This window comes from Chanos chanos, chromosome 3 (genome assembly GCF_902362185.1).
Source record: "Chanos chanos chromosome 3, fChaCha1.1, whole genome shotgun sequence".
Classification (NCBI taxonomy): Eukaryota; Metazoa; Chordata; class Actinopteri; order Gonorynchiformes; family Chanidae; genus Chanos; species Chanos chanos.
The window spans coordinates 20,242,153-20,270,117 of record NC_044497.1 but is presented as its reverse complement, the minus strand read 5'-3'; the positions used below and the strand labels follow the sequence as shown (position 1 = coordinate 20,270,117).

The 27,965-nt window shown below is 40.6% G+C and overlaps 1 protein-coding gene across 1 annotated transcript; it reads left to right on the top strand.

Moving 5' to 3' along the window:
• Positions 1-297: 297 nt before the first annotated feature.
• LOC115808566 (receptor activity-modifying protein 3) lies at positions 298-27,965 on the top strand. The gene is made up of 4 exons (XM_030769984.1): positions 298-506; positions 16,746-16,775; positions 17,503-17,662; positions 27,531-27,965. The coding sequence occupies exons 1-4, from the start codon at positions 455-457 to the stop codon at positions 27,784-27,786; spliced, it is 498 nt and encodes a 165-aa protein (XP_030625844.1). The 5' UTR covers positions 298-454; the 3' UTR covers positions 27,787-27,965.

The window sequence follows — 27,965 nt, the reverse complement described above, 5'->3', positions numbered from 1 at the left end:
CTCCCTAACCAGTTCCACTCTTCCTAAGAGCCTGGGGGATGCGTGTAGGCTGTGTGTGCCTGCGCGTGCATATGAGAAAGGGAGAGAGAGAGAGAGAGAGAGAGGGAGAAAGAGAGAGGGAGAGAGAGAGAGAGGGAAGGAGCTGACTGAGCAGGAGTCATCTGAGCACTGTAAAGGTCAGAAGCGGGAATCACAGAACGGTCTGGTCGACGGTCATCGCACTTGATTTTGAGAAGTGCGCTCCACAGTGAAGCCCATCAGTCAGTCACACTGCTCTGTTCCCCGGCATCATATGGACAGGACAATCGAAGAGTCGTAAAAAAATCAGCTGCAGATCAAGTAACTGACGGTGCCCACGTGAACAGGATCGAATATGTTTCTCTATACATATTTGTCACCTAGCTGAGATCTTATCGAATGCGCCCGACTCGCGAGGAAACAGAAATTTCAAGTAATGGATACAAATGCGTTAAGAGTGCTGAAACTTTTTGCGGTCGGAATTTTAGGTGAGTATAACTATTTTGTCACTGTCTTGTTATTACTCAGTTCTTGTCACTGGTTAGAGATATCGGACTTCTTGGAGGTTGTCCGGAGATCGACAGGCAAAATTTATAGCATTCGATTTCAGACGTCGAGACGGGCTTTGTATTTTGTGGTATTATCAATTCACAGACAGACAGGTTTAGGGAAATATATTGATTGGGGCTGCATCGCTCTATGACGGCTCTTTTGTCTCGTTGTAAAAAAAATCTTGATATTGAGACATCATACCACTCAACAATAAAATAACCGGTTTTATTTTTTGCTACTGGGTTTTCATGTACGCTAACCTATCCGCAAAGCCTATTTATAAAAAAAAAAAAATGCTGTCATGTTAGGCCAATCTTTATAAACAAATCGTCAGATATTCAGTCTCTGTTCAGTACAACTGTCGATTGTTTTGGTGCATTTTATTTTGTCTAATTTTATTTTGTTTTAATTTTTTTTGACTGGGCTATATTCGAGTTAAAACGACACGAAAAGATGAACATTCGGTACAGCAACGTATGGAAATTTGCACACTTTATCTGATCCCTCTTTACAGCTTCACAGAAGGGTATATATGACGTGTAGCGCTTTAGGCAGTTGGATAAGTGCCAGGAGATCCGAGTTCATGGACAGTGCTTTTGCATCTTACAATAGCATACTTCAATGTACCACTGAGGTGTACAAGCATGGACGAAGTTGGATACGAATTCGCCGTTCTGCTGAATAGAAACGGATCATTCTCTCTTCACTGGCTTCCAATTTGGCCCTTGTCACAACCTTCAATATAGCAGCGCTGCGCCGCACGGCGCGCGAGCCACTGACCTGAGGTTCGGCGGTTCTTTTAGGTGCAAAAGAGAAATGCGAAAATTCAAAAGAGCATTTTCTGCAACAGCAGTTGTAGCCTACTTATCATTCATTCATTCATCCATGCATTCATTTATACAGAAAAAAACATTGTGAATTATTGTAAATAGAATGCTTACAATGGTATGCTTACCAGCAAGTGAAATACTCAAAGACAACAAAATTGTGGCATTAAGAAAGACAAGACTTTGGAAAATATCATACAGTAAACCACATCGAAAAGATGTTGATCTACACTCGTGGCTACACGTTCATTCTCATGCTGTAGTTGAATGAAGTGAGCACCGTGTAGTCCTAGCCCAGTAACAGCAGAAAAGTGTTGTGTAAAAGGCGCATTAAATCTTTATCGGAGCTCCTGCATTTTTCATACCGGCTCCAACCGGTCACTTATAGCGCTTGAACTCAGCCTGCAAGCACTGAATTGAGAAATCCCCTTGGCGAAGAAGGGATGGACTCGCTCAAGTGTCGAAGAGGGGCCACACACGGCACTAACAAGGTTGTGGCACTACCTCTATTACCCCATTCGCTGTAAAGTAAAAATAAGTAAATAAATACAATAAATAAATAAATAAAAAGCTCCGCTGAAAGCAATTTCCCAGCCAAGCCTGTGAGTTTCTGAACAGTTGTGGAAACAAATCAGTGCCACAGTTTCGCTAACAGTCTTGTGCCTCTGTTAATACTTAATCTCAGATAAGTGGTAAGGCAAACAGGCCAAGTGTGCTTTCTGGATACCTGAAACAGGAAGAGGCTATGAGCAATGTCCTAATCCAAGTGGATGAGACTTCTGAGTATTGCTGTTGTATGGCGTTGAACGAGGGAAGAAGTAAGAACAACATCCTTCTCAGTTTTTGTTGACAGAGCAGTTGGTTTGTGTGCACTGTCCACTGTAGAACACTTGTGCCACTGACAGTTAAATGGAGGCAAATGACAGAGCACTAAACCCAAGGTTCAGTCAGTATGGGTTGGTCTGAGTAGGCGAATAAGAGTGCAGATGGCTCAAGGTTTTGGAGATGTTTGGAGCGGAGCTTCATCGCTTTTCACTGAAAACAAAGAGCCTGTCTAAAAGAATCTTTCATGCAGTTGTTTGTTTATGTGGAGGTTTAAGAGCTGAAAGGGTGCTCTATCAAACCCTATGTCTGAGTGCAAACTGGGTTTCTAATGTTGCAGCACAAATCAGACAGTAGCATCAACCTCTTTTCCTGTCTGGGATTAGTAGGAGGTATATGTTACTTAACTGATCCTCTCTCTTTCTCTCTCTCTCTCTCACTCACTCTGTCATCTGCATGCATGTACACACACAGTCATGCTATTAATCGTGTACTGACTCTCACTGACTTATTTACACCACGCACACACACACACACACACACACACACACACGCACAAACACATGCAAGCATGCACAAGCACGTGACCAGTAGCTGTCTGGGAATAGGCAGTATTGCTAAGGCAGGGGTCAAAGACAGATTTTGCAAATTTGGCCACGTTGCAGAACCAGTTGCCTCTTCTGTGTGGAATTGCATGTCTGGACTGGGCTTTGGACCCCCTACTGGGACCTCTGGATGACTCTCCCTCTGAATTTGTTAAACTGGTAAACTCATAGTATTCAGAAAATTATCAGCAAGACAACATTTAGATTCAAAGGCTTTCACTCCACTGAGAAAGTTCAGACAATCTTTTGTTGGTTTGGCAAAGCAGTCCACATTTAATGTTGTCAGATGGTTGAAGTATCACTGTAACCATTTATTTCAACACACTTTATAATCCTACACAAATCTCTGTATTTATCTGTCTATATCCATATAAAATCACCCCTCAGGTACTTTGTTTATTGTTTGAAGATGCTTGCTCAGTCTTAACTCTGCAGCTCTGCTGGAGAAGCTGAGGAGTGGTGTCTCATGTCAGCTCATGTCAGTCATGTATCGGTCATGTTAGGGTTAGAGTTAGAGTTGGGGTTAGTGGAATTTATGTAGTTACATTTAAAAAAAGATGAGCTCAGTTTGAGATACTACTGAATGAATTTAACTGGTAAATGTCATTAGCTGCCCTGGCCACAGAACAGGAGGATGTCACATGGCTGGTATGTTTAAACATTCTTCGCTTTGTTGAAGAGTTGTTGGTTTGATGGTAAAATGGATGGACAGTTACCATAGAGACATGTGTGGGAAATGTGCTGAGAGGCGGGACTGTATTACCGTGTGTATGTGTGTGTGTGTGTGTGTGTGTGTGTGTGTGTCTGTGTTTCTGCCTGTGCCCTCACACCATCATAACCAGTTAGATCATACTCACTAGTCCAGTATACCAGACTTTAATACATGCTGCAGCTGTAAGAAACCTTATTAAACATCAGCAGACCGTGGTAATGGTGCCCATGGTAATCAGGGCTCCTCCGAGCCCAAATCTATTCTTTCTCCCTGTGTCCGATCCTCTATAAAAAGGGCCTGTTTCAAAACCAGGACCAAAAAGAAAACTCTCTCATTGTGTACTGTAACCATGCAACTGGAGGTAGCGTCCAAGGTATTTAAAAACAGGTTTGTTCTGGTCTCCTGGTCTCAGGATGGGTTGATTTCATGCACATGTTTAGTCTGGTCAGCATAGAGTAGACTGAGAAAAAAAACACAAAAGATTAATTTTTGTTAGTCCCAAGGCCTGGTCCTTTTGTGAAAGGGCAGGTAATACCACCTAAGTGAATCCTTTACAATCAGGACTCATCACTCAAAGCATGGTAACCATGTTTGAGATGACAAACATGCTAGATCTGTGTGTCTGGTCATATAGTCCTCAGAGATTTTACTTTACTGAGGATTAAAGAGGACTCACATCAATAGCATGTTGGGTCAAACATTAACTCACGGTCGTAACAGCCTTATGAGGCCATAATGTCATGTCCCTAAAGAGAACAATGCACAGTCATGCTTTCCTCTCATGTTTACCATGAATGGACTGAATTTTCTGCAAAGGAACAAAACAAAAGAAACCTTTAACTGATCTTTTTTTCCTTTTGCTTGCTGCCACACTTTATCAAACACTCTCTGTGCCTTGAAAAACCAGGTGATACTCTGTGTTTACCTCCTGGGGAGGCGTGATGTCATACTTGGGCAGTGAGAGTAATCCAGGCAGAGGTCATGGCCACAGGTTCCAAACCCCACTCTTAAGCATACTCACAGCCTCAGGTCAGACAGCCTGGTTAGTCTGATAGATATCTAAATATCCATGTGTGCATAACCCTGCTCTAACTCACTGGCTTGGCTGTACAGATTCTCAGTGAATAAAGGATTCATTAGCCGCAATAATTGTCATTTGAATGGCAACCACAGCTGTAGTGTCCAGGTAGACATTATTCAATAGGATGGTCTGAGTTAACTTCTTGCCATTATTCTAAAGTGCACTGACAAAAGTGTTTCTTCGCTGAGTGAGGGGAGTTTGCATGTACTACTGTTATTGGTGCCTGTTCAGTTATGTTAACTCTCAGTCAATTTTTGACCTTCCCCCCAAAGGTGGTCCTCCCCATCACCAGTGTAGTGGTGGGAATTCTGAAGCCAAGGGAAACTAAGGGGTTAACACAGCTCTTAGTGCTTTGGGAATCTATGGGAAAATCCCTATCTTGGAATGACAGGCTCACTCAGGGCACTTGTCTGTTAGGATACTCTTTTTCGGACCGTCCCTCAGTTTATTTCTGTCTTTTTCTATCACAGCCATCCATAGACAGGCCTTTTCCTGCTTTTGTCTGCCAAACTCACCGGGTCTCACACTGTCTTTACCTCCCGTATGACTCCTCACTCCTCTCCTGTCCTCTCCTCGTTCACTTCACTTCCTCTTCTTTTCTTCCCTCTGTTTTTCATCCTTACCATCTCTCCTACGACATGCACTCCTACATTCCACACATTATTCTGTATTTTCATTCTAAAGTCATATTTCTCTAACAGGCTGAATACTGACAAAAATGTTGTATGTCATCAATGCACTTTGTTAACTGGATGGCTGCACTGATTGTAAATATATGTAAAGCATGTTTGAAAATGTGTTATTTTGAGTTATTTTAGTTATCTGTGACTGTGTTTATATACCATGGATTCTCATGAATTACTCTATTGTCTACAGTTGTTTTGGCTTTGTTTGGTTCTATGCCTATAACTCATTATCAATACCCTTTCTATAAGGACTTTTACTATATATGAAAAAAAACTGAATTCATTGCGTATATTCATGTTTTGGCTTTAAATCTGTATTTAAAACTGGCAGTTCCTGCTTCCGTAGCTCTGACTAGAGATAGGTTAGTGATTAAATATTCCTAGTCCCATATGTCTACTTTACCTTCAAACTGAGTTTGCAGGCCTGTAATCTGGATTTGAAGGATTACTGCAACAATGTTGGCTTCGTATTGTTATTAGCTTGTGTGCCCTGTTGGAAATATGGACATAACACAATATAAATTTTTGGGTGTCTCTGGAGGGCCCAGGGTCACTGCAGGGGGTGTTTTGTTTGTTGTTGTGCCAAATTACTCTGATATAACACATTAGTGCATTCCTATCTATTCAGGCGTAATTGCGTACCCGTCAATTGAATGTGAAACTGTTTCCCCTCGAGGAAGATTTCCCTGCTGGAGTTAATACATGGCGTGTATTCTTTTTTCTCCCTGGATCAAAGCGCAGTTGGAAATGTGAGTGATGCTGTCCAGGGAATTGTGTTTGGGGAGAGGAAGGCCATCAGAAGGCTTTGATAAGGGGTTTTAACATGCAGGATCTGTTTGAGCTGTGGTTATCTGAATTTCCCAAGGCAAAACAAGTGATCTGTGATGCAGATAGGACCTTTTTTCTTTTTAAATCTTTCCAGGAACTCTGCTCTCTTCTCTCTACGTTCTCTTTTACCAACTAGGACGTTTTCCTAGTTTCCATTATAGACTGTGCCTCCATTGTATAGATCTATTTCTCTTTGTTAAAAATGAAGGAAGAAAACATAAAAATAATTGATAATGATTCTTAGTTCAGTTTAGCTCCAGGGATGCCTCATACTGATATTGAAAAATTGTTTAGTCAATGCACTGTGGGATGAAAAAGGCACAATGTACATAGAGACACACACAGAAACACTGCACACACACAGACACACACAGAAACACTGCACACACACAGACACACACACGCACGCACACACACACACACACACACAGACTCAGACACACACACACATACATATACACATACACATGCACATACACATACACACACACACACACACACACACATACACACACACACATACACACAGAGACGTACACACACGCGCACACACACACACACACGGAAAATAATACTCACATGAACTTTGAGCGTGAATATTTAGTGCTAATTCAATGCTGCTTTATTTGCTTTGTAAGTAATAGATGAGTGTATTGTAGATGACAGAGTTTTCTGTTGTATTGGAGACTGTGTGAGGTGCCCTGGTGTTTGATGGTAAGGTTACAGTGGGTGGTGCTGTTTTGTGAGGAGCCCTGGTGTTTGGTGGTAAGGTTAGAGTGGGCGGTGCTGTTTTGTGAGGAGCCCAGGTGTTTGGTGATTAGGTTAGAATGGGCGGTGCTAGTTTTTGAGGAGCCCTGGTGTTTGGTGGTAAGGTTAGAGTGGGCGGTGCTGTTTTGTGAGGAGCCCTGGTGTTTGGTGGTAAGGTTAGAGTGGGTGGTGCTGTTTTGTGAGGAGCCCTGGTGTTTGGTGGTAAGGTTAGAGTGGGCGGTGCTGTTTTGTGAGGAGCCCTGGTGTTTGGTGATTAGGTTAGAATGGGCGGTGCTGTTTTGTAGGTTACACATGAGAAATCAATACAGAACAACACCGCCTCTCTTCTCACTTCAAAATCAGATTTGTGTCATGATGCAATTGATATATAGAACTGGATCCTAACATTGCATTGACATTTTCTACAGGCAGAATGGAATTGTGGAGCCAGTTAGTATTACAGCATGTAGCAGTTCTGGGCATTCATTCAAACCTACACAACAGTGCCATCTAGCACAGAATGTAGTCATCATCATCATCAACATCACACACGCACACACACAAACAAAAATACACACTCTGCATCTGTAAGATACTATATCTGGCGATCTGTGTTGACAAATTGATTCTTATTGAATATTCATTTAACGTAAAACAGGCTGACTAATGACAGTGTATTTCCCCAGGACTCACTGAGAACATCCACAATACAGCATATTTCCGCAAGGCAACAGCAAGCAGTGCTGCAGAGACTCGTTAAAGATTACATAAGCACGTGCTTACTGACACACCAGTCCTCCTCATCAGTAAAATAAGAATACAGTCTCTCTGTTAGTCTCATTTCAGCAACACTGAGAATGAAATTCTCTTACCATCTCCACCAAGATGCCTGGAGTGTAGTTCAGGCGGCAGGACTATTGTTCTCTTATGTAGACAGTCTGAGCTGAATGTGCGGGCTTTCAGACAGGATGTGTGGCTTTGGTATGGTCACCTGAAAAACCCTGCTTTGTGGAATACTCTCCTGATCCTTACACTGATAACTTGTTTTTGTTTTGGTTTGATTTATTTTATGTAGTATCTGCTTAATTCCAGCATGATTTAGGCTTTGAAATTCAGGTTAAGGGACTCTGAAGTGGTCTGATTTTAGGACCATTTAGTTAAGTGCTACAGTGCAAAGAAAATCAATATTCGCAGTCTGTATCCTGCACTGATCTGTGTCCAGTTCGCATTGGCTCAGGCGTGAGGATACATCCTGCTGTCAGTAGTGGGTCACAACGCAGTGCACAAGAATGCTTTGTCTAATTCTGCGCTCCGTGGCTTTTTCTTTTCTCCATTATTCCAAAAGCCATTTCCTTAATCTGAGAATGTGAACGCTACATGCTGTATTGATATTCACTGTGGGAAAACATGAGTTCTTTGAGCAAGTGTGGACATGGCTCTGAAAACATAACACTTATTGTTCTATGTACATTTTTAAAAAATGGTAAAATGTGTGTGTGTGATAGATTTGAAGTACAGCGGCACAGAGATTAGATTATATTAGATTAAGACTGGAAGAATGGTATTTTCTGAAACAATGGCGTTGACCATAAATTCTCCTGGTGTATGGTTTCAAGAGTGCTCTACCAGCTTAGTGTAACTGCCAGTACTGAAAATATGTTACTTTACTCTTTACATAGTCTTCAGAAACATTTTTAGTAATATTTTTGAATCTCAAGGTCAGTGAGTCCTTGCTTCCTTTCAACCGCATATGATCAAACAAATATCAAACCCAGTAGAATGAAGATTCCTGACTTTGAAGACTGCAGCAAACAAACCTGCATGGCAAGGGATATGGTTTTGTGGCAAATCTATATCATTAGATGTTCTTAAGTTCTTAACATTGCTCTGGATCTCCACTGGGTCTCTGACATGCTACGCTGGCAATAGGGTGCTTGTCTTTTTGACCTCAGTGGGATGACCTTTTGCGAGGTCATGCAGAGTTCTGTTTTATCAGAGTCTTTAGCTTCACCACGGCGGTGTGGCATGTTTGACTGTTTAGTCGTGGGGTGAGCTGATAGATGAGGCAGAACTGAGAATGCAGGAGCTGACAGATTAAACTACTGCTCCCAAAAATAGCAACTAATTTTTCTATCAGCTCTGCTGTTGATATTTTCACAGACATCTACACAAAATTTGGACCAGCAGTTGGACTGACTATGAGTGGAATTGTCATTTTAAAAAACATATGCAGCTAGGCAGCTTAGAAATGCATGATCTGAATCTTGGCAAACTGAACTTTGAGATTGATCAAAAAGACAGTCTAGACGTTGTTAATGTTGTAAATTACTATTATAGCTTTTAATGGAATATCTACATAGGCCTACAGAGGCCCATTTTCAGCAACCATCATACTTGTGTTCTAATGGCACAGTGTGTTAACTAATCCAGGTTTATCATGTTAAAAGGCTAATTGATAATTAGAAATACCTTTTGCAATTATGTCAGCACAGCTGAAAACTGTTGTGCTGATTAAAGAAGCAATAAAATTGGTCTCGTTTGGCTAGTTCAGTATCTGGAGTATCAGCATTTGTGGGTTTGATTAAAAAATGGCCAGAAAAAAAGAACTTTCTTTTGAAACTCATCAGTCTATACTTGTTCTCACAAATGAAGGCTATTCCATGCGACAAATTGCCAAAATACTGAAGAAGGTCTCATACAACGGTGTGTACCACTCCCTTCAGAGAGCAGCGCAAACTGGCTCTAACCAGGATAGAAAGAGAAGTGGGAGGCCCTGGTGCACAACAGAGTGAGAGGACAAGTACATCAGAGTCTGTAGTTTTAGAAACAGATGCCTAACAGGTCCTCAACCGGTAGCTTCATTAAATGGTACCCACAAAACACCACTCTCAATGTCAGCAGTAAAGCGGCGACTCCTGGATGCCGGCCTTCTAGGCAGAGTTGCAAAGAAAAAGCCACATCTGAGAGTGGCCAATAAAAGGAAAAGACAAAAGAACAGACATTGGACAGAAGAAGACTGGAAAAAAGTGTTATCGACAGACAAATCTAAGTTTGAGGTGTTTGGATCACAAAGAAGTACATTTGTGAGGCACAGAGCAAATCAAAAGATGCTATAGGAGTGCTTGACGCCATCTGTCAAGCATGGTGGAGGAAATGTGATGGTCTGGGGGTGCTTTGGTGGCGCTATAGTGGGAGATTGGTACAGGGTAAAAGGGATCTTGAACAAGGAAGGCTATCAGTCCATTTTGCAATGCCGTGCCATACCCTGAGGATGGCGCTTGATTGGAGCCAATTTCCTCCTACAACAGGACAATGACCCAAAGCACAACTCCAAACTATGCAAGAACTATTTAGAGAAGAAGCAGTCAGCTGGGATATTGTCAATAATGGAGTAGCCAGTGCAGTCACCAGATCTCAACCCTAATGAGCTGTTGTGGGAGCAGCTTGACCATATGGTACATAAGGAGTGCCCATCAAGCCAGTCCAACTTTTGGGAGGTGCTTCAGGAAGCATGGGGTGAAATTTCTCCAGCTTACCTCAACAAATTGACAGCTAGAATGGCTAAGGTCTGCAAGGCTGCAATAGCAGCAAATGGTGGATTCTTTGATGAAAGCAAAGTTTGAAGGACAAAATTATTATTTCAAGTCATTATTTCTAACCGTGTCAATGTTGTGACTATATTTCCTATTCACTTTGCAACTCATTTGATGAATTCAAGTATGTGATTTCATGGAAAAAGTGAAATTTTCTGGGTAACCCCAAACTTTTGAATGGTAGTGTATATACCACAATAAACAGTCTTTGGTTTTGTAATTGGTTTCGAAGGAAAACCTCAGAGCATCGTACAAATCTTGAGTACAGAGCCAAGGGATTTTAATGTGAATGGATGCTGGACTTTGCTGCTCTGGAGTTAGGGCTAGGCTGTGATGCATGGGTAAGATTGTGAAGGGAGAGATTCAGCCAAGATGACAGCTGAGTCATGATTCCCCAGCTCCAGCAAAACTCACACACAGCCTAACCTGATGGCCACAGACACTTGGTCTCCAATAATAAACAGAATCTTTCTCTTTCCCCTCTTTTGTTTGGTCTTTATTCTTTTTCTGTCACTCCCATTAAATAATATGATAGATTAAAGTTTGGTCTGTCTAGTCAATGTTAACTTAAAATGACTTGAAGAAAATGACAGAGAAAGATGAGAGATGGTTTCATAATGAGACTAAATGAACTTCACTGTTAGTGAATAAAAAGGCCCTTATGAGAGGCTCCACAGCATAATCAAACATAATCAAAATATTGTTCTGTGCCTTCAGAACTACATAAATAAACCGTGACAGAGCCCTCTGTGTATATGTACACGAGGAAGCCTGGTACAGTTTGATACTAGACCCAAAGAGAGGCAACTCCACTGAAGTCTGTCTGGCATTCCAGAAACACTGTCCCATGACAAGAAGACGACTCGCACAATAGCTTATTATGTCGCCCGGCCCAGTGGGTATGGGTCACTGCTTACAGGACCCTCAGAGAGCTCGTTTCTGTCCCAGGCCACAGGGGAGTCTTTTGGGCTTCACGCTCCACAATGCTCTCTCACAGAACTGTTTTCACATCTTCACAGGAAAAGCGTCACACTGTAAATTTAGCACAGCTTTCTTTCAGGTCTCTGTCACTGCTAGTCCAAATATCATCTGGAAGGTTTCCATTACACAAAATTATGCTTTTAGTCATTGTACTATGTGGTGACATTCAGTTAAAGATAAAATGTTTCTGGAATCCTGTCAAAGCATAATAAACCAAAGGTTAGTGTTTTGCCTTGGCTTGCTCTTCTTTATTTGGTCATTTTTTTTACTTGGCCATCATGCCAAACCTTTTGCCTTGTACATAATTTAAAGGGTTTTCTCATTTTCCATAGCAATGACAGGCGTTCCTTATGCACATTACACACACACACACACACACACACATGCACATATCCCTGACCATTCAGGTAAGGAAGGAGGTTAAACCCGTTAAATTCATAAGGAACCAAACACACAATACACCCAGGCCACTGAACCCCTCCCTGAATTCTCTGCCTTTTGTTTTCCTCTAAGCTATCCAACGGGTCTCTGCAGCGCAACAATCTGTTACCATTACACTTGTCAGCAGGGACACAGAGGTGGCATGTGATGTCACTATATAAAATATGACACGAGGGTTGCACTCTTTTTAATAGAGGTCTGGATGTCAGACATCATCACCGCCTCAAATCAATCACAACTGGCCTCATGGGAGATTTTTCCTGTCCGGTTCTGAGAAATTCTCCTGAACAGCCCCCCCCCCCCCCCCCCCCCCCCCCATCACACACACACACATGCGTACATGCACGCGCATGCACACACACACACACGTCATCATAAATAACACACATTCACTGGCCTGTGTTTCAGAGACAGCTGCCTACACATTCATCATATACTGGTAATCATATTAGCTAACCCTAAACTGACCAGGAAACCCCTTTGATTCATGATGTTTTCTTGTACTAACGAAATAAAACTAGGCGGGACATATTAGTTCTTCTAAAAGGGTCGATGTTTCCCCTGCCAAATGAAAGACGTTGTGTGGCAACTTCTCAAATTCAAAACATCTCTTTATCCAGTCAGGTTCTATCAATAGCTTTCTCAACTCCAAGGCCCCGTTTAGAATCTGTTTTTAATCGATGAATATCCACAGCCTAGGGGAACTGTGGCATCGTTAGTTTTCTCACTGCAGTGGCGTCTCATCCCTGTCTCTGGGCTGTCAAATGATATTAGGTGCAAGTGTTTTTGGACTGAGGGGGGAGGACAAATTAGAAAAATAGTGTCTGACTGAAAAAGGAAGATTTAAGAGACTCTTCAAAGCTGAATAAATAAAAAAGCTTTTATTTGACACGTCTGTTTCAAACAGAACTAATTAAAAACAGGTGTCCTTTCTAAAGAGAAGCTTTTCATATTTGCACTCACTGACATTCTGAACACTCCAAAATTTGTTCTCTGATTGTTACTATCGTGTTTCTGTAATTCACTGTGTGGTATCTAGCTGATTTGTGCCATTTTCCTCAAAATTCCTTAGCTGAATTTTCACATATTTCAAAAGAATGAAAATTCAAAGACACTGTAGTGCAGATTTTAGGGAGAGTTTTGCTCAGTTTGTTGCAACTTCACTGAGTGAAAATATAGCCTCCGGAGTTCCACAAAGAAAAGCTGTGATCTAACTCTTCATGTCCTGGTCTGCTGGTAAGGCCACACCACAGAACAAGACGCACAATCTGGCACGCACAGCATCTGCTCCTCAGCACATGATATGAGAGTGACGCCCCTGTTCTGACGTCTGTCCACCTTAAGTGTTGTGTTTGTCCACCCTATCTGTTGCAAAATGGATTTTTTAAATGTTTGCTAAGACTGCAGAAATGACAGCCTCCTGCCTGCCGCCTGAAGAGGCTTATCCGCTACGTAAATGTCACCGGAGGAAAAAACAATGTTTCATTACTCTGAATGGACAGAGGACAGGAATGTGCGGGCTTTTAAAAGATTCTAGGGAAACATGATTTGTTTTGGTTTGCCTGTAAACTGTAATGAACAGACATATTTTTCAAAGACATGAATGAACTAGACAGGATATGACTGGAGAGAAAGCATTGTATGTTTAAGCAGCAGTTGTAGTGTTACAGCTAAAAAAATACAGCTGAAGCATTTTCATATATTCATATCAAACGGTATGGGAGAATCCTTTGAGGGTATGGAATGAGTCTTCGCATATTAACTGCTTTCAATGTGACTAGGGCATGTGTAATTAACGCCTGGTTAGGCCTTTACACTTTGAGAATATTGCTGTATGTTAATGTGTTAATGTGTTAATATGAGCTGAACTTTTAAATGACTTGCATGAGGATAACTGTGCAATCTGAGAGTGACTGTCAGACCAGTTCAATTTTGATATACTTAGAAACTCTGAAAATGAAATCGGTATTTGCAGCTCCATATTATTGGGGGGTGGGGGGGGGGGGGGGGTGTTGCCTCAAGTATCAACCTGAGTAAGCCATGACAAAAAGCTTAGAATACAAACCCAAGAAATAAAAAAAAAATAATTCTTTGGATATTAAATAATAAGATTTTCAATTACATTACCCCTGATAAGGTACAATTATTCATGCCAAGAACTGTATTTCAAACAAGCAGGAAATTCAAGACACTTGGTTATGAATGTCAATTTCTTTGTAAACAGTTCATCAGCACACGTTACACCTGCCGGGTTTGTTTAACACATGTTTATCCTGGTTGCCTAGGGCAGTTTGGTTTTCATAGGTCGTTTCAGAGCCTTATCCAAAGAACTCGCGATAACCACCAGTGGGTCTTAAGGTCTGTCGACAACAACAACAATAACAACAACAACAACAACAACAACAACAACAAAGACCTGTAGACCTGAAATTTCCATCTCCATCTTCAAAGTGTGTAGACAGTTTCAGTTTAACTGTCCCGAGGGATAGTGAACTTCCTGTAACATGAATAGTTTTGAGGTTGGATGTGGAAGTCCCTCAGATGCTCCCTGTGCATGGGTTGGAAAAAAAAAGAAAAAACACAGAGGATAAGAACACAGGGCGGCTCTTCAGATGGCATCAACGCTTACTGCCCTTTCAACTTATCACGCTGGGCCATCGTCGGGCCTCAGCTTTGAACGTGGCTGTATCCTGACGGAGGAAACCGCTAAATTTAGTCTGTTGCACAAAAACATCTACAAACCCCTCAAGGCTCAGACACGAACCACGCCATCTTCAAAAGAACAATCTTAATGCTAAGGTTTTTGCTGTTCTGTGACCAATTCAATAAACCAATCAGTTCTTGGACAGAACTAATCAACGCCCTGAGGACCTGAGTCCAACCTTTCGTGTGTATTGTTAGCTAAATTTGAGTTTTTGAGTTGAGGATTTAGAATTTTTTTCTGTTTTAATATGGATGAGAATGTGTCTCAGCTCAGATAGAAAATCTTGCCCGCTCTGTCTCTATCCCAGTTATTCCCTCAGTGGCTGCAAAAGCAATGCTCTGTCAGTCTGTGTTAGAGGAGTGAGTCTGTAGATCAGATAATGTGCCTGTCTGCATTCTATTCTATTCTATGTTTTATTCTATTGCATTTAATTATGTTATTGTCTGTACTCATTTACTATTTGAATGGAAATGTAACTCACAAATACTGCATTTCATTAATACATCTCTTTTCATAACTATATCTCTTTTAGAGCTGAAAAACAGGAGAAGGATATAGTGATTATTGCGATGGAGGTTGATATCATCAGTGTTGAGATGGCATAACTGCATATTGATGTCTTGTTTTTGAGAACCATTTAAAGTTTCATTTAGAAAATTACCAGAACAGTCACCATCCTGGTGAATGAGATAATGAAACGTGCGCTTCGGACTGTGAAACTAGTTCCTGTTGTGAAGGCCAAACGCTGACTCCTGCCGTGTCTTGGACAGACTGATAACGTTTCTGGCAAACATGCTCACCATGTGGTTGGATTTGGGACTTCCTGCTGACAAGAGCACCGTTCCTCATGTGATGTGCTAGTCCACTCTGAGAATATAGGATACGGTGAATAAGCCTGACGGGGGAAAAAAACCCTTTTGCAGCAATAGATCTCGCTCTGTCACAACTGGTCACATAAATATTCATGCTTACTGTCAAAGTCATCAGACCAATAGCATGGGCCACATCCCCCTGTGAGACATAGAGAGGAGGAAAGAATGAGGGGAGAAAAGGAGAGAGAGAGACAGAGAGAGACAGAAAGAGAGGAAACTGATCAAAGTTCACAGGTTTGATGTTGTTTGTACATATCAAACTCTGGTCAGTTTGGTCAGTTTGCACTGAAACTGTGGGAAGCCAAGCACAGAGGTGAAAACGTAGCTAAAACTCCAGGACAGTGAAATTCTTTCAGTCTTTCAGTCTCTGTCTGAAAGTAGTCAAAAGACTCTAAGTTTTTTTCCGACAGCATTCATGTATCATCTGTGAGGTTTAGATAGCAAAATAAACATATGAATCATTTTACTGTATATGTTCATTTAATAAAGTACTGGAATTCATCCCCATTTTGTGAAGTAAAATGCTTGTCACTCTCTGACATGGTATATTGTTTGAATAGATGACAATACAAAGTGACAATTATTAATAATCTCACTCACTCATTCAATCATCCACTCGCTCACTCGTTCACTCACTCACACAATATTATATCCGTCTTTTCACCAGAGGATTTCTTTCTTTTTCTCTCCCTCTCTCACTTCATGCTTGTATAGTGCTACAACCCAACTTGAATAACATAGTAAGTTAGAAAGTGCATCATTTACAGCCCAAACATGGTGTATATATATATATATATATATATATAAAGAACAGTGCTTACATGTTAGGGTTAGGGCCAAATCCCGGCCGTCCCAGGTCGTTTCTGTGTGGAGTTTGCATGTTCTCCCCATGTTTGTGTGCTCTGGTTGCTCCAGTTTCCTCCCACCATCAAAGACGTGTGTTAGGACTCCTGTCCGTGACCTTGACCGGAGTATGCCAGTGGTCCCCGCTCCTAGTGTATGTGTGCTGGTGTATAGGATGGGTTAAATGCGGAGGCTGTGTTTCACTGAAGATTTTAGAGGAATCTCCTTGTTTGACAGCATTAACAGTTCACTGTGTGGAGAGCTGCAGTATTTTTCAGCAGGTATCAGTTATGTGAAAATGCATTTTGCTGGTATATGGTTCGGGGACAGTAGAGATAAGCTGTGATAAAATGTGGTGTTTGATTGCTCACGCTGAGGCCTGACATACTCTCTAACTCCTCTTTCTGTTCTTTTCTCTCTGTGTCATTCACAGTGAACAGTGTGGTGACAAACGGACTGTCAGGTGAGTAACATCATACAAGCAATTACATTTACCCAGTAGATTTATTTATGTTTCATAAAAGCCACATATTCTTTTTCCAAAATAAATGATTTTAATTAAAATGAAATTAATTACCTCCATTAATTACCTGAATTGTCTCCACAATATTTAGACTTGAAACTTAATTAATTAACAAAATTATTTAATAAACTGATTAATTCCTGCTACACGCATCAGTGCTGTTATCCAAGGAGAGATGCAACACTAGACAATCATAATTAATAATTTTGTTAATGTTCTCTGATACAAGCTTAAAAACTTACACTCACTTATTTTCGGGTTATATTTAGTTTTAGGTTTCACCATAGTACATTGAATTGAGAGTAGCGTTTATGAGTCAAACATTCAGTTAATGTTTAATGTAATTAGACTGGCCAGAAAAGCCCAACTAGGGCATGGTAAGCTCCTCTAAATGTGTACTGCAGAGACTACCGAGGACAATAATAATAATAAGAAGAAGAAGAAGAAGAAGAATGACAACAACAATAACAAGAAGAAGAAGAAGAAGAAGAAGAAGAAGAAGAAGAAGAATACAGCTAAAAGACCTAGAACATGCATGAAAAGAAGCTTCAAAACAACTGACAGCGCAAAACAATTATTTTTTTTATTCTGATTTAAAGCCTGTAAACTGTAATGAAGCTGAACGGTTTTTCTCACTAATGTCCAATGTTTGATTCCCCCTCCTCAGCGACAGAGAGCCTGGAGACGGCCTTCACGCAAAGGCCTAGAGAGATGGTGTGTAACGAGACCATACTGCTGCTGGAGATGGAGGGGTGTGGGGATCACTTTAAGACTGACATGGCCTCCGTGGACCCCAGACACTGGTGCAACCTAACACACTTCATCAAGTAAGGAGACTTAGATCCACATCTCTTAAAGTCTGTAACACATGGAAAGGGATTTGAGCAGTGGCAAAACCCACGAGCAGTGACTGATGCAAATCTTTAACCAAGCATGGCTCACAGTAATATTTCCCAATGTCAAGTCTGGGAGATACACAGGAGTGCAGGGTTTGGTTTTAGCCCAGTACAGTCACACCGGATTACATTTTCAAACTTAGCATTAAGCTTCTTTTATTCTGTGAAGGCAATGACCTGTGTCTGATGTGTTGCTTTTGGCAGAACCATGCTGCTCAATGGGAATCCTTGACTGGAATTGGGAAACACTTTGCTACAAGTATTGCATCTTTGAATTGCTCAAGAACAAGCCCAAGAGATAGTAAAGAAATCTGAAAAGGAAAAGGGGAGTAACCTCAGTCAGGATCAGCATTCAGACAGCCAAACTGGCAAACTTTCTTGACTAACAGTGTACGGCTCAAAAAAAATTGGGAAGGTGGCACTTGAATCAGTTGACTTTGACATCTCTTTGCTTGACTGACAGTTTTTACAAGGGCTTTAATCAGCTGTTTAATGATGTGAATCAGAGTTCCCAAATGTCTAGTATTGACTGTGGACTAAATCCATGAGAAGGAACTTTGTGGATTGATTTGAAAAGTAGCTTCGTATTGTAGAAGTCTCACTGGCATAGCACAGATCTGAGTCTTCCAACATAAAGGGAGAAAAAAGTTTCCATTTCAATAGATCTGAGAAAGACCGATGGTTGTTGCCAATATCTTTGTCTGGAAAAGACCATTCTCCTTCTTAGCTTGAAAATAGGGCTTAAAAAAGGACCATTTTGCTAAAAGAACCTCATTTACAAAGAGTTTCTTTCACTTGACTGAAGCGTGGCTGGAAATGAGCTACATAGAAATCAGTAGGCTGCACTGTGCCAGTTTAACACTTCTCATGAATGCCCTCTTTATAATTCATAATAAATCCATGTATCAGGCTTAATGTGCCATTCATAAGGCATTGCAAAGCCCAACAAAGGCAGTAATAACACTGAAAGAGGAGAGATTCCCCACCCGCCCAGACTGTCACACAATGCCACAGCGTACTGACACACACACGACCACTGGGCAGCAGAGATCTGAGATGGAGTTGTAACAAATGGAAATAAAAGACGTATTTCAGAGGAAGCTGAATATCTTCCTGCAAAACTATTGGGATAAACTCAGACAAACATCAGTTCAGATTAGATCTGCTATACAAACCCAGTGCCATCGTTTTTAATCTGATTCCTCACACCACACACACCTCCTATAACTTTCTCACTGTCGGTTAATCCAAATTCTTTGCAATCAAACAGAACAGAGGGCGGGACTATGTATTAGACTGACATTTGGACCACTCCTCTAGCCTGCCCATACATCATTATAAACCAATAAAAACAGAGGAAGGTAATGAGCATTTGATTGACAGTTAGTTGGAGCCTGTCCTTGTGTCAAACTGTGGGAAGAATCAGAGGCCAGTCAGGGTGGGGGGCATGAACCTTACTATTTTGGACATTAAGCTTAATGTTTTGATACAGCACTTTTAGTATTTGTTAATAAAATAAAGAGGGAGTAAAAAAAAATAAACATCCCAACCAAAATAGTCCATTTTCATAAAATGGATTCCCAGGGGACCTTCCAGTGCATTAGCAGTAACAATGAGGCAAAACATATTTAGCAAAACCCAAAACCCTCCTGTCTATCGTACGTTCTTCTCCTTTCTGCATGACCAAAGAAGACTGCTTCACCAAAGAGTGTGAATGTGATCCATTTGAAAGACAGTCAGTTTTCTTCTGATCCATCAGACAGTTTCTGTTTAACATACCACCCCACCCCCCACCCTGCACCTTCCTCCTGAGCCAAAATCACATCTGACAGCAAAATAAATGATTGGCCTTTCAGTCTGGGGTGTGTGCTGGTGGAGATGAAGTGAATAATTACAGCCTTTGGTGTGTGATGCTCTCTGTGGCCTCGTTACATTCTGTAGGATGGGTGGAGGGTGGGGGTGTGTGAGTGTGAAATGGTCTGCCCCCCATGCTATGACTCATCAAATTTGCATTTACAGAAGATTTCCTTCTCTGTTACCTCACCATGGCAGCCAGTTGGTTGGTTATGGCTGAGGACTAACTGTGAAATAAGCATGTTTTGTTTGTCAAATGAACAAAGATGTAATTTAGATAATCCTCTAAACTTCTCAGAATATTTGTGTTGGATGGAGAGGTACCGGTTTCCGCTTTTACACCATCTGGCAGAAATTAGGAAAGGGATGAAGGAGGCTTTCATAAAAGGATGTGACATGAGATACAAACAGAGATGTGCTACTGAAGCACACTTCCGTCAACATTTCCATAGGTTTGCACACATTTACCTGCTATCACTGTTCTAACTGTCAAATCACTCTCTCTTAAGTCTCATACCATTTCACTCTCTTTTATCCTAATGTCTAGGTGCTCAATCACTTAGCATAGCTTGACTGCAGTGTCTCTGTATTAAAGGCATCAGGTACTGTAGTTTAGTGCAAATGATCAAGAAAGACAGAAACTTGTATTGCATACTTGCAATTTCCCAAGAGGATGAATAAAGTATCTATCTATCTATCTATCTATCTATCTATCTATCTATCTATCTATCTATCTATCTATCTATCTATCTATCTATCTATCTATCTATCTATCTATCTATCTATCTATCTATCGAATAGGTACACATCTGGACAAAAGCCAAAGTTATGCAGAGGTCTACTTGCTTAAGCTTAGTGACAGACAATGTATCTCTTTGGTTCTGGATTTATAAACTATCATATATAAGAGAGTTACCTTAGCATAACCTATGCACTCTATGAACTCTCATTTATTTGTTAATGCTAGAAGCCCTCACATGATTGCCACCTGAATTTTTGTTCTTTTTTTTCTATCTTAAATCTGCCTACTAACTCGGTCTCGGGGAAATGTATTTTTATTTGAATTTTAATTGAAGCATGGTCTTTGAATTATCGCTGGAGGGAGACAGCTTCTCCTACCATGTAGTTACCATCATAGTAACCAGTCAAAACGCTTGCTGGAAAAATGCTCTAAAAGTAAGTCTGTGTAACTAATCCTTCCCTAAGTCTACATCTGTACTGTACTGGTTTGGGTAAATTTGCTTGTTTGCAAACAACAGAACAGTTTCAGTGTATTTATTTATCTATCCATCTTTCTACAAGTAAGATTTTGCACTCTTATTTTGGCATCTGGACTGTGACGTTTTTGCTGCTGTAGACATGTCTGCGTGGACTTGTGATGTAATGATATGCAGCCTAGTTCCCTTAGTTCTCCAGACCTGCATTTTTTATTGAAAGGAAATACTCTGCCTTTGTGTTTCCCCCAGGCCTGGTTCCCGACAACAGGATACTGCCTCTCACCCATGTGCACTTGACTATGACCAGATAACTCCAAGCTATTGTGGGGTGTTTGGGCCTTTGGCTTTGCTCTGTGTTGTTCTTGTAACAGTATTAACCTGCACTGGCCCCAAATCACTGACCTGGGGACGCAGAGTCAGGCACCCCAGTGCAGTGAATTATAGTCTTAGACCAAAAGCTCAGAGTGTTTTAAGAGGGGGAGGTTTACTCTTGACTTGCTCATCTCTGTGTTGTCAACTCAGATGTCCTGAAGGGAATGCTAACACTCAGCTGAATTTGGAATGAGTCTGTTGGAGAAAGTAGTTTGTGTTAGTCTAATAGTGAAGATGAGATAGACAGGATGAAGCATTACAGCTTTAAAAGCACGTTTCTACATTGTGTGTTAGTCAAACTAATGGATATTCATGGTCTCAGTTCAGTTTTGTAAGGATGTCATATACAATTGAACTATAGTTACAGATTCATTTAGAAATGGAACATTTGAAGCTTTACTAAACAAGTCGCCAGTTGCGTTTCCAGTATGGGTGATCAAACAGACTGTGGATTACTCAGAGATATTTGAAATCTAGCTGGTGAAGACATTTCAGGTGGAAGACAAAACAATAAGAGAGAATGAATATGCTGCTCTACAAAGAGACCAAAAGATCTCAGACCCCTTTCATTTCTCTCTGGATCTTTTACTCTAAATTTGGTAGCGACTACAGTTCAGACGGAAATACACTAGACACCTCACCTTTCTGATTAATCATTTCATATACAGATCACACTCCACACAAATCTGGAAAGTATAATCTCATTATTACAGTCAAAGCAAAAAAAAGGAACTTAATGGCCTTGTGCTCTGTAATATCCCGGCAGACGCACAAGGGTTCTTGTCTCAGCCTTTCATATCTAGTAAGTTGGCTGATTTTCATTTCTGTCAATCTTAACTGGGCTAAATCAGTGACACATTATCAGAGAAGAGTGAATTGTAACAGTGGTCTGGTCTTGGAGAGACAGGCCTAAAACCGTGCTGTAAAGCACCCCAATTTCACTGAATGACAGAAGACTCCTGTAAGTCAAAGGTGCAACGAAAAATACACAAGTAAACGTTTTGGTTGAATTTTCATTTTCCCTTTATTTGTTTTTGCAACATGAAAGCAACCATGCACTCATATCTAAATTTGAACACAATGAAGGTATGGCTTACATATACTCCTATTCTGTCTACGTTTTCAGCTCTTTTGAATACAGATACCAAAGAGAAGGCTCACAGAATGAACGAATGAATGAATGAATGAATGGGAAATCCTTAGAGAGCCAAACTGAAGGCTCACATACCAAATCTAAATGCAGCACATGGACATTTAAGTGAATCACAGGTGCATTTTACAATACAGCAGAAATGCTACTGCCTCCAAAGACTTCCAGGAAAGTCTAATTTGTGTCAAATGCCTTAGTTTTACTCGTCATGTCATCTTCATCTATGTTCTTCCCTTCTCATCCTCAGTTACCATCTGTTTAAAGCATCTCACCACTCTCTGAAAGACTAAATGCCTGTCAGGATGTTTGGTGTAGCTGCATACTAACACATTTGATTTAAATCTTCACAGGTTTAACAACAAATGAATTTGCCCCAATAAGAATAGACTGGGAGGCACTGATAAATGGCAAAAGAGAAACATATATTGTATTTATTGTACTGAACACTAAAAACATGACTGGAATACTGAAAAAATGTAGCTTTACTCAAAACATTACACGTACTGATTGCCTTGATTGAGTTTAGTAAAATTAAACTAAGTACACTCATGTTAAGTTTGTTCAAACCTAAATATAAATAACATTTACTTGAATTGAATTGGTAATGATTGACAGTTAAAGCAATCACTTTGACTAATGTTTTCAAATAAAAGTTAAGAAATTAGATTGTAGCATACAGGACAATGAATCAAAAATGAATTTATGCTCACTGTAGTGTTGACATTTCTCTAAGTTCTCTAGTAACTTCAGTGATATATTAACATTGACTCACTGAGAGTCATGTCATCTATCTCACCTGTGAAAACTCACTGTGTTTGTATGTAAAGTAATACAAACATATATTATTTTCTTTACTGCAGTTTTCAGATGTCTGGATGGCTTGTAGTACATGTGAAAGTTGAAAGACATTGTGCCTCTGTAATACATGGTTAGTCATAAACATAAACAGAAATGACAACAGCACCTTTCTGCTGCCTTCATAGAAACCAAAAGAGACCAACCAAAGGCTGAGTGATCGGGAGAACTGTGTGAAATTACAGGGTGGGATGACGGTTTATTAGAGGCGTAATCAGGGGCAACATCAGTCTCTATCAGCATCAGAAATAAATGCTTTTAGTTTTTGTAAATAAATCAGAAATAAATATGTTCAGTCATTGTTAAGCTTTCAGTAATGACAATTATTGATGTAATAAATGCGGCCAGAATAGGAGTAAGAACATTAAATGTTTTCTGTTCCTGCTTAGTATTAATGGTAATGCAATCAGTGGTAGGTCTGAATTGTCTTTAAGAAGCTGACACAGTACTTCAAACTAATCACAAACACTGCTGAATGCTTGGCTTGTTTGGCTGAAATCACACTACAAATGATCCCTACCAGGTCTGAATGGAAACAATAAATATTTGATTATCATTCCCTTTGTCATTTTTAGACATGCAGAAGACAAAGATTCCGGCTCGGAGCTGACATGGATCCAGTTCTGTGGAGCGTCCAGAACAAACAAACATATGATACAATGTCATCTGTAACTAATGACTATTAATCAGCAGCTGTAATGGTTCAGCCCAGTTCTGCCCTCCCCACCGACAGATGCTTTTTCAAGGTCATCTGTCCATGGCTGAGTGGCTGCAGATGGCACTGTTTGCAACCCCAATGATAATTCCTTTTCTCTATGCTTTATTAAGGAAGGCCATTAGGCAGCTGCTTGGAGGACAAATGGGGTTAGAAAATAGACCTCAATTACCAAGAATCGGAGTGAACTGTCTTTTCCAGGCCTCAAGGGTAACCCGCTGGAGGCACTGGCTTGGCGCACAGCATGCTTGCCACAAATAAAGTTAACGTCGAGATTACCTTTAATGGTCTCAGATGTATGTTTTTTTCTAAATGACTCTGGGAAAGCTACTGTTTGGTTTATCTGTGCTTAAACGTACTACCAAAGCTGATATACTCTGCACATCAGACCAGCGAGAAGTCTGGGCGAGAATTCTGTCTTATTCCATAGCCTTTCTTGTAGTCTAAAGTTTGTCAACCTTTTGAATTGTTTACCGCTTTTCCAACTCATGAACTTCTCTCTTTTAAATTGTTTGGCTTGTGTAGGCCTCAAAGCACAATATAGCTCTCTGCTCTAAGACATCTGCTTGAGCCAATAAAGGGCTGGATAATTACTGCTACACTGCATCAGGTGTGTTAGAGCAGAAAACATGGCAAAGCATTACTGCGTCGCTATTCTCCATTCTCCTTAGCCACTGTCAAACAATTCTCCTCAAAGCACCCAGCACATTAAGCTCTACAACCAACTGTTACGACATTACTGTCATCACTTAATTTGGTCTTTTGTTTAAAATCCAGAATCAAATGTTAGTCAAGTCACTGAGTGCCTGAGTTGGTGTGCTAGTGTTCAAGGAGGGGGAAAACTGGTGTAGGTCTAAGAGAGTTTTGGGATGTGTGTTTCAGTCAGTTTGAAAGAGTTGAAACATCAGGCAAAATACCAAGTACAGTCTGAAGTACTAAACATACTTGTTCCTTATGGAAATTAAGTCCTCCTCCAGTGTAGTTACATTGTGAGACTACCTAATGGGTAAATGAATCCACTCTATATGTTCTTTACAGATTTGCTTTTCCTTTGTTTTCTTTGACATACATTTTCATACAAGGTTGTATATTGATCGTAGGCTTATTGTGACGCTCAGAAATATATTTTTAAGTTTTGTGTAATGTGTTTTATTCATCTGTTCATGTCTGTCTCATGCCACAGAACCATTCTTCTCACTCACACTGCTGTGTACTAAATCATATGTTTGAAGAATTATCTCTTTATAACAAACTGGCAGTTAAATCATCAAAGATTCTTTTAAACACACTAAAGATAATTATTTACAAAATCTCCAATCCATTTGCTGGCTGATTATATTTTCTCCCAGAGAGAGACTAGATGGGCATGTGTAAACTGATGGAGACAAACAGTTATATTTACTGCAACACATTCAGAAAAAAAAGTAACGTAGAGATTCTGTGATGTCTGTCTGAGGCATCTGTGTATGCTCGAAAACGTTTCTATCTAAGCGATCACAGCAGTGGGTCTACCCATATTGACACTCACACTCACAGCCACATTTCATCTGATTTTCTGTTCTGCTCAAGGAGATGATTTGCTCCAGATCCTACACCAGGAGCCAGTTAAAGACCGCAGTCTTCACCTCATGACCACAGTCACCTCACAACCGCAATCTTCTGTGATATTAAACCAAAAACCTGTATCGGTAAAGATTCTCATCACTCAGTGTAATAAGATCAAGCAGAAGAATCAAGCTTTGCCTGTGACGGCAGTCTTTCCAGGGCTTTGACTTCCATGTTTCCACCTTAATTTGCCCTTGTGCAACATCTGTGCCTAAAGGGAAAGAATAACATGGTTAGCACTACACTGAGGTGGCTTTTAGTGGGCTAATGCACTGCTAATTCAAACAGACAGAGACCATAATGAGTCGCTGTGTTTGCAGCTCTGAGCCAATGAGGTGCATATGAAGAGGAAGACATAGAACTTGCAACACAGAGTTTATCACATCACATTATTGTGAACCAGCATTCTCATGTGTTTGTTAAAGCTGATCTTAAAAACAGAACGTAGGACCAGTCACACATTTCACATTTTCACATATCCCTACCATAGGGCTTTTGATAAGTAAAACTACTTTTTGGTATTTTATGTTTATTTCAGAGACCCGTTTCTCTCTAAAGGTTAAAAGCACTCTGTTTGAAAGTGTTAAATCATGTTTGGAGCTTTACAATGTATTTTTATCATAATATGAACACACCATTTGGTTCAATATTAACTTAAACCTGTTTCTGTTTTGCTGAACACAATCTTTAATTGAATAAAAACATAGTAATTAAATAACCCCTGCAGGATGGGTCAAAATGCCAAAGAGAGTACTGGTACTTTAGGCAAGTTGCACAGCCAAGATATTCAAACGGAAAGTTTTAACTTCAGAGACGATTCCAGGGAGTTCTGTTATCTTTAGAGATGGGAGAGACAGCTGATATATAAAAAAAAGCAATCCAGACTGAATATAAATGTACTTGAAAACAGGCAAGGGAGTCTTCTTATTTTGATGCAAATTAAAATCTTTGAATTTTCTTCTTAATGGAATCCTCTCTAGACAACAAATGAAAAACTGCATCTCTATGTGAATAACACAGGTTTTTGGTCTAGATTTGAGACACATTTGGAGGGTCTAAGATATGTTTTATTCAGTGCCTGTCATTCAGTGAGTGTGAGGAACTGATGTTTGCTTGGTGAAACAGCTGAACAGTTTTTGCTCAGAAGAGGACAGCTAACACACGGCTCTGATCCGTCCGTCTGGGTCTGAGAGCGCTCCTCAGGTTGAAGAGGATGACTCTTGCCCTTTAGCATAATTAGCTATTCTCTTTCCAATTTCTCTTTTCCTCTTAATGCAGGTAGTTTTTCTGGAGCTGTTTTTCAAAACCCAGTCTGCAGGCCCTGCACATTTTTGTTATAGTTGCACTAACACGCCTAGTTCATTGGGCGTTTATGGGCTTTTTCTCCACATGTCCTCAAACACACCTGATTCAGCTGAATGAGGTCCTTATGGACATCCACCCAGCAGTGTAAGGTTTGTGTGTTTAGACTGGCAACAAGAGCCGGCAGAAGTGTCACTCAGGCCGGACGAGCATGAGAATAAGTCATGTTAATCAAGTTTTCCAGTGATGCGATGGACCGAAAGCAGAATGAAAAGGGTTTACTTGGAGGGCAAAATTGCAAACTCCTGCCTGTGCACAGATTTAATTACAATTCATTTCCCATAGTGTGTGTAATACATATGTAGTTTCTGTAAATCAGCGTTAGCTGTTGTGAATACATCGGTTCTAATTAACCACGCTCAGTTTGATGGCTGACGTTGGTTGAGGGAAGATAACTGTCTGCTGCAGAGTGGGAGTGTCTGTGGACCTTTACTCTAGCTCTGAGACAGCACATCTGATGACCACTCACATGCTTATGCTTCTACACTTAGGCAGGTGTTTAAGTGAGACTGGAAGAAATGCATGCATGTGCTTTGGTTCTGTAGAGAATGCAATTCCTCCATCCAATATGAATGAAAGGCACATTTTTAAACACTTCTTTCTTGTTCTCTCTTTCTCTCTCTCTCTCTGTCTTTTTCTCTCTCTCTCTTTTTTTTGGCTTTTCTGTAGGGAATACAACTCTTTCTCAGACTGTACGGAGAGAAACGCCATGGATGTGGGTTGCTTCTGGCCCAACCCGTTGGTGGAGAGTTACATCATACGCATTCACAAGCAGTTTTTCTCGAACTGCACCCTGGAGCGTGTGGTCTTGGTTGACCCTCCCGAGGACACCCTTACCATCCTCATCCTCATCCCGGTTTTACTTACCCTGGCCATGATCGCCCTGGTGGTGTGGTGTAGCAAACGCAGTGACACTTTTTCATAGTGCCTGTTGGGTGAGAGCTAAAGCAGACAAACAGATGGACAGCCTGAGTTTCTATAGGAATCACTCTGTTAAGGAGCCTCATTGTGAACACATGCTTTTTTTTTGTTTTTTTAATGATAACTCAGTTTAGGGTATGATAAGATGAAGAGACAGAAAAGGAAGATTTTACAAGGATAAGC

Bases quoted from the DNA above. Each gene is read 5' to 3' on its own strand.
- LOC115808566 (XM_030769984.1), top strand. From the start codon at position 455: ATGGATACAAATGCGTTAAGAGTGCTGAAACTTTTTGCGGTCGGAATT. The intron at 507-16,745 runs GTGAGTATAACT...TGTCATTCACAG, and splicing joins TTTTGCGGTCGGAATTTTAG to TGAACAGTGTGGTGACAAAC. The intron at 16,776-17,502 runs GTGAGTAACATC...CCCCCTCCTCAG, and splicing joins GGTGACAAACGGACTGTCAG to CGACAGAGAGCCTGGAGACG.